At 41.7% G+C, this 14,372-nt stretch overlaps 1 protein-coding gene across 3 annotated transcripts; it reads right to left on the bottom strand.

Moving 5' to 3' along the window:
- Positions 1-673: 673 nt before the first annotated feature.
- On the bottom strand, positions 674-12,422 carry ENPP5 (ectonucleotide pyrophosphatase/phosphodiesterase family member 5). 3 transcript variants are annotated; one of them, XM_020894546.2, is made up of 4 exons: positions 12,174-12,422; positions 8,516-9,380; positions 7,143-7,319; positions 674-3,213 (listed from the first exon to the last, which is right to left on the bottom strand). In XM_020894546.2, exons 2-4 carry the CDS (start codon positions 9,342-9,344, stop codon positions 2,786-2,788), a joined length of 1,434 nt encoding a protein of 477 aa, XP_020750205.1. In that variant the 5' UTR covers positions 9,345-9,380; positions 12,174-12,422; the 3' UTR covers positions 674-2,785. The 3 variants fall into 3 exon arrangements, with proteins under 3 accessions (XP_020750205.1, XP_020750207.1, XP_020750206.1); XM_020894548.2 differs by having other exon boundaries at positions 674-3,210; XM_020894547.2 differs by having other exon boundaries at positions 12,314-12,419.
- Positions 12,423-14,372: the final 1,950 nt, after the last annotated feature.

The following is a 14,372-nucleotide window of genomic DNA, read 5'->3' as shown; positions in this document are numbered from 1 at the left end:
CTGGATGGTATCGCTGACTCAATGGACATAAGTTTGAGCAAACTCCAGGAGATAGTGAAGGACACAGGACAGGTGTGCTGCAGTCTATGGGGTCACAAAGAGTCTGTTGCGACTTAGCAACTGAACAACAACAACAATAGATTTTCTAGAACTAGGTTCTTGTAAGAATCTGAAACTAATAATAGGATCAGTTCTAATTAAGAGGTCAGAAAGCATCTTGCAAAGCAGTTTTCAATTTAAGTGGCAGGTGACGAAGGCAGAAGAAATTGCAAAACATACCCTGAACAGGAAAAATAGTATCAATTAATCAACTTCAAAACTGTTGATAGAAGATGGCGGGGAAAATATGTCAGTGTTGTGGTGGCTGTGGGCAGTGGGGGGGGGGGGGGTGTGGATTCCATTCTTCTGACCTTTTAAAAGTTTTTACTTAGAGTCAGGAAGATTAGCCAGTCTCCATTTTATTTCTGTGTCCTAATTTGCGTTGACTGTACACAAAAGTTAGACCAGAGAGACATGCAGGTAAAACCGGAACAAAAAACTGTCAAAACATGGTAAGTGACAAGGTTTTCCCAGCAAAGTCTAAAATTTTATTTTCTTTCAGGTAAACTCTTCAGCTGCTATTTTACAGGAAAATAAGTATCTGTAAATAAAAGAACCATTCAATAATCAAATCTTCAGATCAGAGTTTTAATGATTTCATCAGCGTTAACAGAATTTACTCTCTTCTTACACTAAGGTCATCATAGCACCCTCTAAAATGAATTTAAGACAACAATTAGTTTACATACACAGATTACACTTGAATAGTAACTGCTTTTAAATAGACCAGTTTCATCTTCAAGTCATTAGATTTGGCATCTCAATCACACAGCTAAGTTCATTGCTATAAAGCAAGCCAATATGAGTAAGTTGCGTGTTCTAAAATGTCTAATCCAGAATTCAGACCTCCTGAGGAGTTTGCTATCTATCATCTCATGTCTGTTTCTTAATCTATACTACTGATACATTTCCAGTGATCTCATTCTAGCCCATTAAGAGGATGTATAAACTTAAGAATTAGGTGCTAACACTCATTATTGGCATCATCATTTAAAAATCATTCACCTGATTTTAGAAAGCACTTGTTATTTTTCACTCTGCCACGTTTGTTCTTTACCTCGAATTTATAGTTTCTTTCTTGAATACTTTTGCCATTTTACCTACTTCTTTGCAGGCGGGTACATAAATATACACAAAATCACATTATTATCTATGGGCCACGTGTCTATAAACTGGTTTCTGTTTTCTTCAAGGAAAGCTATTCTTTCTGGGGCTTCCTCTTTCCTCTAAGAAACCACCGGTAATACCACCCTCTCCCCAACCAGACTACTTAAAGAGACTCAAAGCACGCTTTCCATGGTGGGAATGAGGAGCTCAGATGACCAGGCAGGTGAAAAACCCTACTCAGGAGATAAACTCTTTTGTGAATGAAAAGTCCTACTGAGGAGTAATGTCTATTTGTGAACCTGGATTCATCTTTGATTCCACTGAGCATTTGGTGAGTGGATATTCAAATATTTCAAGGAAACAAGGCTATAATCTCAACTTCTCTTATTTCAATACCTGTTACCTCTAGGTATTGTCTCACTAAATTTTGCCACCAGGCACCCTTTAGCACTGTCCTGGGTACATTGCAAACACTGGTCCTGCCTAATTTTTTTCCCCCTAAACTCCTAATTATTTCCCCCAAGCTCCACACAGTTCTTTTCAAGGATTGTGTGACCAACATTTTCCCCAATATAGTTTGGGCTCTCTTGCAATTCTGGACCTTCAAATGCTCAAAACTAAAGGCTCTGTCACTACAGGTTGCCAGAAACAAAACACTCTTTTATCTAATCTGATTTTTAACACAATGGTGATTTATTTTTCAAGGAAGCAAATAATTACAGAGCAAGAGAAAACATTGCTGAGATAATGCCTGATCCCTTCTACCCTTCTAGGCCAGTGCTAGACTTGAGAGGAAGCAAATGTATATTCATGGTATCTTTATTATCAAAATCAGAGTAAAATGACTACATCAGGAAATAGCAATAATGAATGTCACGATGGAGATGATATGCCTAGAATTAATCCAACAGCATCTGGATCTCTGTTTTGGGGGGGAAATAAGATGAAAACCCGTCGTATGGAAAGAAATATGACAAGGAGTGCTCACAGATGCACCCTGCTTTGGGAACGCATCGCTCTGAAATCCAGCATTCAAAGGTCATCACATTTCATTTTCAGCAGTTTTCACTTTCTTCCTGTTCTCCCAATGTAAGGAGATATATTTTTACATTATTCAGGAATTATTAGAAATTTCATTCCATTAGAACAAGGAATAACAAGTATTCTGGGACACAGGTGCAAAATTTGTCTTTTTCCACTGAATTATAAGACATAATTGTCAATAAAGTGCATTTCACTTAAAAGTACCATTAAGAGAGTAAAGTGCAATATATAAGGTACTTCAAATAGTGCAAAGTTGCTAAATATATACATTGTATGTGCCAAGACCAAATAAAGCAGGATTTTATCTACCGGAAGCCAGAGAGAACAATGGAAACACACTTCCCCATTTTTCATCCTTTGCAGGTCAGTGTATTTTGGTCCGTGTGTGTGTGTGTTTGTGTGTGTGTGTGTGTGACTGCCCTTGTATATATACATAACTGCTTAATGGTCTGTGCAAATGTCTGAAGCTAGTTCCCTAGAATTTGAAACCTTTAAACACTGACATAAACTATGCCATCTCCACATCACAGAAGCATTAGGCTTGTAATAATGGTTGAGATATTTCAGCCTGAAAATCTGGTAAGGCAGGTATTTGACTTCGAATTAAATGTTTAATGAGAACTATTAAAAACACAATAACTATAATGCTACCAAGAGAGACCCCTAGGAAATAAGCATATGACTCCTCTTGTTCATTTTCTCTTGGTTTCACACTACCATGGAGGAGAGGAGGGATCTGGGTATCAGGACTTGCTCGTGGAGTCGGTGAAATGAGCAGATCCTGAACGTGGCCGAGTGATCCGTTGTGAGGCAGGGCCGTAATGTTGAGCAGGTGGCAGAGCAGGGGGTACAGGTCTGTAGAGTTCATGGCTGCTTTTGTGAAATTTTTTCGGAAGGCAGGACCATGGGCTAAGAAAATGGGATGCATTTCTGCTAATGCATTGTCGTACCCGTGGTTGCCTACTGTGAAGATAAAATGCATGAACAAGTGAGCCAACCAGATGGTATTAAAATGGAAATAACTGTATCATTGAATGCTAGACTTACATGCAAGTTTGATCTAATTTGACTTTTAAATAAAAGAATCCTTTACACATCATCTCTGCTGTGGTCAACATCACGATTCACTTCAGGAAATGAGAAGTCAAATGATCATAAATCTTTCCCACAGGTCACAGGAAGAAGGGTAAACTTCCCTGAGCCAAGTCAGGGGAACATGAAAGTGATCTTTTTTTGTTGGCAGGTAAACTGATTTTCAGCAATTACTTGTTAGATACCTACTATGTTCCAGTTATTGTTCTAAAGATAAAAGAGTAAAGGTGCCCTTAGTCATGAAGCCAATAAATTCATAATTTATCAGTTGACTCATTAGAAAAGACCCTGATGCTGGGAAAGATTGAGGGCAGAAGGAGAAGACAGTGACAGAGGACCAGATGGTTGGATGGCATCACCGACTCAATGGACATGAGTTTGAGCAAACTCTGGGAGACAGTGAAGAACAGGGAAGCCTGGTGTGCTGCAGTCTGTGGGGTCACAAAGCGTTGAACACAACATAGTGACTGAACAACAATCAAAAAAATAAAGATCAGGACTTGTGGGTAAAATCTTGTCCTGTTTCAGATCAGGATCCAGCTTAGCATTGTATGCTTTAGTATGGCTACAAAAAAAGTTAAAAACTTCCGGAGTCTTGATAAGTCAGAAGAAGATACAAAATTGAAGGATGAAAACCCCTGCATAATAAAAGCTGCCTTTTATTTTATGTTTTTAAAGCTGCCTTTTAAAGGCATGTGGGTCTAGCATAATATCAGGGTTCTACTGCCAGTAAAATGGCAACCAAAGAGAACTGAAAGGCTTTATTTTAAAGGTAGTGAGAATGACCAGCAAATCAGCCTCTACTGCTGGTGTCTGCTACCAGGAAACCTGCAATGGGAACACAGAATTGAAAAAAAAAAAAAAATTCTAAATCAATTCTTCTGAGAGTCATCTTCTCCGAGTAATTCCAAATCTGCCTGGCAAAATCCATCTAAAGGAGTCATTTTTAGTGCTATGATTCTTTTGAGTTTCTTATTCAAGTGGAAATAATGCTGGATTTATGAATCACTAGGAATCATCTGACTGGGGCTGTGCTATTCTACTCAATCAACAGTAACATTGGGAAATGTGCCATTATATAATTTGTAATTGGATGATTGCTGGGCTCCTGTCTGTGAAAAGTTGGATCTATACTCTAATCATGAAGGCAAAGTAAATCCTATCACACTTCTTACTAGAAAATCAGACTTGAAGTGAACTCATTATGACTTAGAAAACCTTTCCCGTGAAGGGGGACTTTTTCTCCTAGTGGTGAATGCATGCTCAGTCACTCAGTCTTGTCCAAATATTTGCAACTCCATGGATCATAGCCCACCAGGCTCCTCTGTCCATGGAATTCTCCAGGCAAGAATAGTGGAGTGGGTTGTCATTTCCTTTTCCAGGGGATCTTCCCAACCCAGGAATTGAACCTGAGTCTCCAGCATTGCAGGCAGGCAGATTCCTTACCACTTAGCCACCCAGGAAGCCCTTCCTAGCGGTAGCCCCTACCATTAATGCTTGATCCAGCAGACAGTATTTAATAATGGATGTCTAAGGGCAGTGTTCTCAAACTTGACCATGTATGAGACTCTGGCACAGGGAGGGTGGGTGCAGGTAAAAACACAGATCTCTGGGCTCCACCCTCTCAGTTCCCAGTGTAGCAGATCTGGGTTGGGCCCAAGAATCTGCATTTCTAATGAGTTCCCCGGAGATGTGGATGATGCTGGTCCAGGGAACACTTTTTGAGAACCGCTGCTGTTGGACAATTAGGGCTGAGTTCTCTTCTAGAACTCAGGCTGAGAAGGACTGTAATAGCCAGTACTTAATTATTTTGTTGAAAAAATAATTATGTTGAACATAATGTAACATAAATAGGAGCACCATTAAGGTTTTAGATTCAAAATAGGAGTGACCATCTATTATATAATAGTAGTTCACTGAACCAAAGTTTCAAGAGAGCCACTGGCATTTATGTTAATTGTTCATTGTAATTCTGTCTCTTCTTTTCTGAGCAACTCCTCTCACATAAGAGTCACCTGCACAATAGTGAAAGCCTGAACATATAAAGTTGGCAACTATTCTCATGGCCAAACAAATTATTTTTTAAAACTTTCTTAATACAGCTCTCCTGGCCTGATTAAATATTGGTTTACAGATTATTACCCATATGTAAAATCTGTTTTAAGGATCTGAACCCATCACGTATACATTTGCCAGTATGACTCATTTATGCTCAACAAATGCCACTGCCAGCTAACTGCTATTCTCTTCATCAATAAACATGATGGGAACCCAATTCTACCTAAAGGGACATTTTTTTTTTTTTTACTATCTCAAATGTATCAAGGACCAGTGCCTAAAAGAGCATTTCTAGTCAGTGTTGGCATCATATGCTTCCCTCAATATTCAGTAACAATGGGAAGAACCCTCAGTGAACTGATTGGTAGTGCGTGTTAATGTCTCTGTCAGCCAGGGAAGCAGATTCCATGCTAGGTATTTTAAGGGAGGGAATTTCAAATGAGGGATAGTGTTGAAGCTCAGAAGTAAACATGAGATGGCAAGGTTACCCTGTGAATAGACCAGTGGGAATAGTCTCCAGTGGGAACCTCAATGGCCCCCAGAGCTGGAGAGACAGAAGGAAGAGGTGGGGTAACCAGAGCCCCAAAGGCAGAACTACTCAGTAGGAGCTGGGGCCACAGACAGGGAGGTTGTCCAGAGCTGGGATCACAGAGGACATGAAGTCACAGGCTAGGGCAGACAGAATGGGGGACAAAGACCCTGGCTTCTGCCAAACTCCTGCCTTCCACGCTCCTACCAAGGTTCTCTATTGGCCAAATGGAACCAGAAACTAGTTTACAAAGTAGCTTCGGAAATTTAGTCTGTAGGGATCTGTCACTGCTGATACAGTGCAGATCAGGGTAACAGTGGGCGGGCAGTTTGAGAGCAAATATGCAAATGGCAGGCACAATAAAGATGAGTTACATCCTGTGGATGACTTCCATTTGACTAACTTGTTAAAAGCTGTATGGAAAGGGAAAACTACACGTTATGGATGGCTCCTCTGTCCATGGAATTCTCCAGGCAAGAATACTGGAGTGGGCTGCCATGCCCTCCTCTGTGGATCTTTCCAATCCAGGGATCGAACCTGGGTCTTCTGCATTGCAGACAAATTCTTTACCATCTGAGCCACCAGGGAAGCCCCTTTTATGGATGGCAGAAAACTCTTTATTTTGTATGCTTGAATTTTAAATAGCATTTCCATCATCTTCTAAATTTATATAATGGAAATACCTCCAGAATTATACCACTTGGTATTCATTAGGAAAATATATCTTGATATACTTCTATCCATGCCAATATGCACTTCTTTTTAGAAATGTTTCCAAGGTATAAAGCAAAGCTGGCCTATATTTTGTAGAGCCAGAGGGCAAAAGAAACGAGAAAGCTGACAACTGCAGAGAAAAATAGAGATGACACTTTTATGAGACCAGAGTATGAAACAGATGCAAAAAACGATTCAATTTACAAAACTCAGGTTTTTCTCAGGAACATAATGGTTATAATTAGCAGTATAGGGCACGGTGCTTATCTTTGGTCTGATAACTTCAAGAGTCATTTCACTTTTAGGAGGTTACCTCATTTTAAAGTCCCAGTAAATCTTTATTGGGATATTTATTGGATTTTTATTTAGCTATTAATGTATGACACTAGCTAGTTATTCGATCGGTAAACAGAATGTTGAATACAGCAGAAACAACTCCCCGTTGGCCTCCACTTTAGCAGATGATGCAGAACGGGGAGAAAGACTATAACATACTCACAGAGAAAGTCATCTGACTTATTCCGTAAAATATGCCAGCCGTCGTCAGCCACTGCGAGAATGGGCTGAATTCGACTGTTGTGTTTGTAATGCCATCTTTCCGGAATCTCTTCCTTTTTGTAAACAGTCAGATTAGGATGAGCTTGAGCTAGTGCTTCATAGACTTCATCAAATTTGCCTAAAACAGAATGAGGAGAAGCAGTCAGAACAAGACTCTCACCACAACAGCCAAGAAGCAACCACGGCAATAGAGGTCAGTCAATGAGGACATCCTACTGATGTAGACAGTCAGCAAGTTCAAGGTAATGAAGTCTTACCAGACAATTTAGAATCCCCTGTCTGCCTCCGCTCCCAGTGGGGGAAACTGAGAAATAATCTTCTCTTAAAATAAATTCACCTTCAGAGAAGACATTTCATTGAAACAGAAATCTCTAAAGACTTAAATACATATGTCCATGTGTGCATGAATGTGCTAAGCTGCTTCAGTCATGCTCAACTCTTTGCAACCCTGGGGATGTAAAACTTAAAAAAAAAAAGTCTTATAGGAGTATAGTTGATTGACAACATTGGGTTCTTTTCAGTTGTACAACTAAGTGATTTCAATTATACATATACAGGTATCCATTCTCTTTCAAATTCTCTTTGGGGATGTTAAAAATATTTTGAGTTTGTTTAAAACTCAGAATCTACCTTTAAAACAGAAATAATGAATGACAGGTTGGTATGAGGCTTTGAGATGAGGTTTGTAAAAAGTTTAAGGCCCTAAAGCCTGTGCTCTGCGACAAGAGAAGCCCCTGCAGTGAGAAGCCCTCACATCACAACTAGACAGAAGCCCACACAGCAGTGAAGACTCAGAACATCCAAAAATAAAAACAACACATTTTTTTTAAGTTTGAGGTACTGTTATTACTTCCCTTGCTTATAGGTAAGAAAACTAAGTCTCAGCACGAGCAAAACTCTCTCTTTCCTCTGCCCCACTGCTTCCCTATTAAGCAGATCTAACGAAGGATCCTCTGAAGGCTTTAGGGCTTCCATAAAAATCACTGTAACTCCATGCACATTTTGGGTGTATCTTCCCATCTCTATTTCTCTGTGAGTGAAGGCTGTAGCTTTTCATCATATCCAATGACTCCAAAATGGTTAAATGCCACTACCATAAATATACAGAGAGAGTATCAGTTTCAAACTGTAGAAAAAAGTAAAAAATCCGACTCTGAGGGAAGTGACTTTGTCTTTTCAGAGACTAAGGATTAAATCCAAGAATATTACCATGAACAAAGACAAGCACACTTGAAAGACAGAAACAAAAGTCCCCCACTCAGTCACACTGGGCACGAACACCCACCCCCAGATCACCCTTCAGCTCAGGCTGACCTTCCCTGGGCAAGATGGCGGCCACTGGCGATTGGTCGATCAGGGTGTAGTGCTCTCTATCCAGATATTGGTCAAGCTCTATGATCCTTTCCTGGGAACACTGCGTCATTCCATGGTCACTTGTGATGACTAGGTTCAGAACGTCCCACAAGTTTGCCTTTTTCAGCATTTGTATGAGATATCCTAACTTGTGGTCAATATCTGAAATGACAGGCCCCATGAGCGGACTGTCTGGTCCCAGCTGGTGGCCCATATCATCAGGTTCCTCCCAATAAAGAAGACCAAGATTGATGGGCTCTTTTGACGTAAACCATTCAATAATTTTGGCAACTCTCTCTTCAAATGAAACAGAGTCATTGTAAGGCATGTAGTGAGTGGGAAAGCTTCCATGTATTTTGACATCTGTTCCGGGCCACATGGCCGCACCACTCATGTGTCCTGCCCTCTGATTTGTGATCCATATCGGCGTCGCTTCTTCCCAAAACTCAGAATCATAAATATCCATGTCATCCAAGGAGAAAGATTTGTTCAGAATAGGGTCATACATGTCATTTGCCACAATGCCATGATTCTCAGCAAAGAGGCCAGTGACCAAAGTATAATGGTTAGGGTAGGTCTTTGTAATAAAAATATTAGTAACTTGCTGCACCTGGGCACCGTATTTCATAACATAATGAAAATGGGGTGTTGGAACTCTATATAAATAATCCCAACGGAATCCGTCAAATGAAACTAGCAGAACCTTTGGCTGGTCTGATTGGAGAGAAAATGTAACTGAAAGTGTTAATGCAGCAAGCATGAAGGACACCCAGAGAAGTCTTGAAGTCATTTTTCAAACTACTTGATTGCTTCAGTGTAAGACAATCTGTATAAGAAAAATATAGAAGTTAATGGCAATAATTTTGTTTTGCATACTTTACCCAAAACGGAGAATGATGGCGCTTAGTAACCCCAGTTATAGTATACATCACAGCCTGGAAGGTTTATGTTGCAGAATTTCATCTTAAACAAGAAACATGGGGCTCTCTATAACAAAGCTAAGAAATATATTCACACTTTAGAAACTGTTTTAGTTTCTAAGAACTTACCAAAACATTTCCTCAAAGAAATTATGTAAATTATCTCCCCAAATATAATTTTAAAAGATGAAATAATTTGCATACAACTTTTCAGAAACATTTTCAGGTTGACTCAAACTTCTGGCTCCTGCTCATGGACATTTATATATGTCAAAATATTCCAGGAGTTGGTGATGGACAGGGAGGCCTGGCATGCTGCAGTCCATGGGGTCGCAAAGAGTCGGACACAACTGAGCAACTGAACTGAACTGAACTAAAATACCTGTGGACACATTCATCATTAGTGTTAGACAGGCTGTAGGAACCTAGCAACAGGAATTAGCACTAGCAAATCAAAAATAATATTTTTTAAAAATACATATGTAAACCTCCATGTTTCAATGGCAAGGCCTTATGTTTGGTTCATCATAGTACGAGATTAACTTGGTGTCTTGAAGTGACATAAAAATTATGACATTCTAATATATTTGTGAAATGTAATCGACATTCATATATTAATAATTAAAGCATGTGTGTGTGCTAAATTGCTTCAGTCATGTCTGACTCTATGCAACCCTATGAACTGCAGCCTGCCAGGCTCCACTGTTCATGGGATTTCCCAGGCAAGAATACTGGAGTGGGTTGCCATTTCCATCTCCAAATAATCAAAGCATGTTGTTGTTGTTGTTTGGTCACCCGGTCGTGTCTGACTCTGAGACTTCATGGACTGCAGCACACCAGGCCTCTGTCTCTCACCATGTCCAGAGTTTGCCCAAGCTCATGTCCATTGCATCAGTGATGGCATCTAGCCATCTTATCCTCTGACGCCCTCTTCTCCTTCTGCCCTCAATCAAAGCACAGTCTTCTATAAATAAAACAATTAGGTTCTGAAGTAAGTATAACAGAAATGTAAATCTGAAATTTGATGTTGACCTTCCTTCCCTGGTGGCTCAGTTGGTAAAGAGTCTGCCTGCAGTGCGGGAAACCTGGGTTCGATCCCTGGGTCGGGAAGATCCCCTGGAGAAGGAAATGGCAACCCACTCCAGTATTCCTGCCTGGAGAATTCCATGGACAGAGGAGCCTGGTGAGCTAGAGTCCATGGGGTCACAAAGAGTCAGACAAGACTAAGTGACTTTACTTTCATTTTTCCTAATGTTAAAATTCATCAGTATTTAATCTTATCAGTGGTGTGTGTAGAACAGGCACTTCCCTGGATTAAATAAATCTCTTGGGATCAAAGTAGTTGTAATTGTTGTTGTTCACCTGCCTCTATTTCTAAAAAGCTTTTATTCTATTCAAGAAAGCTAATAAGAGATAATATGAAAAACAATACATATGTAAATTTTGTCAGTTCTCAACGGATTGCAAATTCAGTAAGGATCTTTTGTTCTTTCCCTCTGCTGTTCATTCTTGCATAAAGTTATTTATAAGCCCACCAAACCTGGATCTAACTATATTTTGTGCCAAGAAATCTCTTGAATTCAGTTTTTAACATCTTCCTAATTTGAATATGCTGAAGACATTTTTAAACCTCAGAAAAAGAACCTGTCTTGCCCTCCTATTTTATAAGTGCTGGTAAATAAAAAGTGCTTTGGCATGCCTGCTTTGCTATCAGGGACAAGAATTCTGCTTCTGTTTTGTTTTGTTTTTAACCATGATTTCAGCATACCAGAACATTACTTAAACTGAAATTGTTGTAGGTATTGATCTTCAGACAATGGCTCAAAAATTAAATTTAAAAAACTATTCCTCAAATGGCAAGAAACTTCCCAGTTCTGGAAGGAACATGAGTAATCAGTTCCAATGAGGAACTGCAAAAATATTTACTAACATTTCTGGCTAAGAAGGGTGATTTTTCCTCGTCCTCTCTTCTCCTTCACTTTCTTAACACAAGAAAGGATACTATGAACTAAATATAATTTAAAGCTAAAAAATGAATCAGCTACATGAAACATCTGATTTCTCCTCTATTTTAGTAAATTAATTCAGCAACTGTAATAAGCAGGACCGAACTGCTTTCCTGGGACAAACGCAAACAAAGGCTAACCACTGCCTCAAGCTTAGGAATGCTTGCTAAGAGGAACCAACGTTATCACATCGATGACATAAAGCAACAAACAGGGAAGCGGGGGTGGGGATGCAAGAAATCTGATTTCTTTCTTTTCCTCCAAAGTGCTTCATGGCGCTGTGGAATCCCTCGTTCTAGGTCCAGCTTTCACTGGGCTGCTTTCCAACTCCTCGCCCCTCCAGCCCTTCCCCTACAGACAGCCTTGGAAATCTAGAGGAAAGGGGTGCCAAGAAAGGAGAAGAGAGAAAGTGAAGGATGAGTAGGTGTGTGTAGAGCGAACGGACGTCAAAAGGAGGGTGATACGTCTCCGCATCGTTTTCATTGGGATTTCATCCTAGCTCCGGGAAGGATCTCGGCGTAGGGTACGTTCCCAATTTGTAGACCGCCCGCCCGCCCACCGAGGCCAGAAGATGCCCTAACGTGGGCTCTGTAACAACTGTGTAGTGGAAACCGGAGGGAGGATAGTTTGGGGGTCCCTAAAGAGGCAGGTGGGTCCCGGGGAGGCCAGCCTCCCACCTCCCCCGACTCTTACCCTCGCGGCGATCCGCTCAGTCCGCTTCGGCTTGGGGCAATGGGAGGGAAGGCCTTGAAAGGGATCCTTCCCACAGACCCAGGGCAACAGCCAGGAGGCGGCGGGAGCAAGGGGTGCCCCCCAAACCCACAGCCGCTCACCTGCTCGCCAGCTCAACGCAGAGCACCTGACCAGTACTGCACCTGACCAGCGCTGCACCTGACCAGCGCCGCACCTGACCAGCACCGCCTACCGGCTGCAGGCCCCGCCTCTTGACTCCTATTGGCTACGGGACAGAGGGAAAGCCGGGCTCCTGGGAGTGGCTGCCCCGCCTGTCAATCAGTGGGGCGGGCACTGCGGGATTTGAAGGGTTGATCCGGCGGGAGCCAGGGGAGTGAGGGGCGACGTGGACCCAGCCTGGAGGCTCCAGGGGCAGGAAAGAGAAGGCGCCCCAGGGCTCGCTAAGGCCCCCTCTGCCGGGTCACAGAACCATTCTGCATTGTGCCTTTTCTAGACGGGCAGTTATGCTGTGGTCAGTGATGCAGAGAGGTCACAGCGCGCTACCCCCAGTAGCGAAAACCCCCAGTTTTCGCTAAAAGCTACTATTCTCTTACCCGATTTCTCATTTCCAGTTTTCTTCTGTTTTCTGATCACAAATGGGTAGCACCATACTCTTGACTTTGCTCCGAGGAACACCCGAAGACCCCAGGAGGTCAATGGGACGATGCAAAATCTAATTTAAAAGGATTTAATTTTACTGTTCCGGTTTTTGCAACGTCAGGTCTCTGAGGGATCTGCAATAGTGTGGCACCTGAGAATAACCATATTACACCAAGCCAGGTTCAGAATCGGGTTAATTTGCACAGGCTGCGAGGCTGAATAACTATTCCAGGCACCAGATTCTGCTCCTAGCTTTGTTTTTAAATATGCAGGATTGAACTTCGGATCTGACTCCTCTTTCTTGATCCTGTTTCTTCTATTCCCATTCTGAAATGGATTAATTTTTTAAGTGTTTTTTGTCTTGTTTTGTTTTGTAATGGATGGTATATTTAGGCGGGAGGGAGTGCAGACAGGTACATAGTTTGCCCATATGATCCCAGCTATATTTATCATAAATTATAGCAGTGACTTCCAGCTCCCCTGAAAGAATTTGCCCATCTACATAATTCCCAAACCTAATTCTGACCACCCTGCAATGGGCAATAATATCTGCTGATTGTTGCAACTTAAATGTAAACATCTAATTAGCGGTTAAAATGGAGAGCAGAACCAGTCCTCCTGGGTCCCCTGGAGCTCCCTTCCCTGGTACACCAGAACTTAATGAATAGACAGCCTTGCTGAGAGTTAATTAAACAAGGCAAACATTTTGGTCGTTGTTTTTTCTCCTTCTCTCAACTTCTCATAGAGGGACAGTCCCTACACCGATGGCTCCCTTCCCACAGCGTCATACCACCCACAAGGGGATCTGGGCACGCTTCCACGGCCTTTTATTTGTAATGACTTGAGTTTATGGTTTTCCACACGTGGGATGGGGATTAAGAGGGAGACTGATGTCTGGGTTTGGCCAGATTCAGTTGCAGTGAAGCTGTACAGGTTGTTCCAAGTCCCCAAAGCCCTGTCCTTTGAAATTGCCCCAACTTGGAACAAGGTGGCCCAATATTATAAGTCTTTGTCCCCCCAGAATAGGCCAACCCTATGTTCTCCCAAAACATTCAGAGAACAGCATATGCTGATTAGAGAGCAGTGAAAACAGGCTTGTGTTTTACATGGATCGCTGAGTATTGTTGGACTCTATTCAGATGGCACTGCTTGGCTCTGCAAACTTACGAAGATAAGATTGTATTCACAAGTCACCTCTGTGACACAGGCATGGTGCAGCTGTTAACCACGGTGCACAACACAGAAAATGACTCATAAGGGCCCCAGCGAGTCCCAGAGACACTGCCCAGATCTCTATGTGATGACATCTAGAGTCAACTGGCAGGCTCATGATATAACTCATGTTGCTAACAGGGAAAAAACCTGGCTTACATAGTAGAGATAGAGGAATGATTGTAAAAACATGGAATTCCCACTTCCACATCTGTACCAGCCCTTCTGCCCTGTCTGTTGCCTTGAGTTTTGTCCAATTGCCATCACTACTCAGCCAATTATGGTCACCTAAGCTAGCGATGCCCAACTTTTTTGGCACCGGGGACCGGTTTCGTGGAAGACAACTTT

This window comes from Odocoileus virginianus, chromosome 27, assembly GCF_023699985.2.
Source record: "Odocoileus virginianus isolate 20LAN1187 ecotype Illinois chromosome 27, Ovbor_1.2, whole genome shotgun sequence".
Lineage (NCBI taxonomy): Eukaryota > Metazoa > Chordata > Mammalia > Artiodactyla > Cervidae > Odocoileus > Odocoileus virginianus.
Note: the sequence above shows the minus strand (reverse complement) of the source record. Positions and strands in the feature narration are given on the sequence as shown.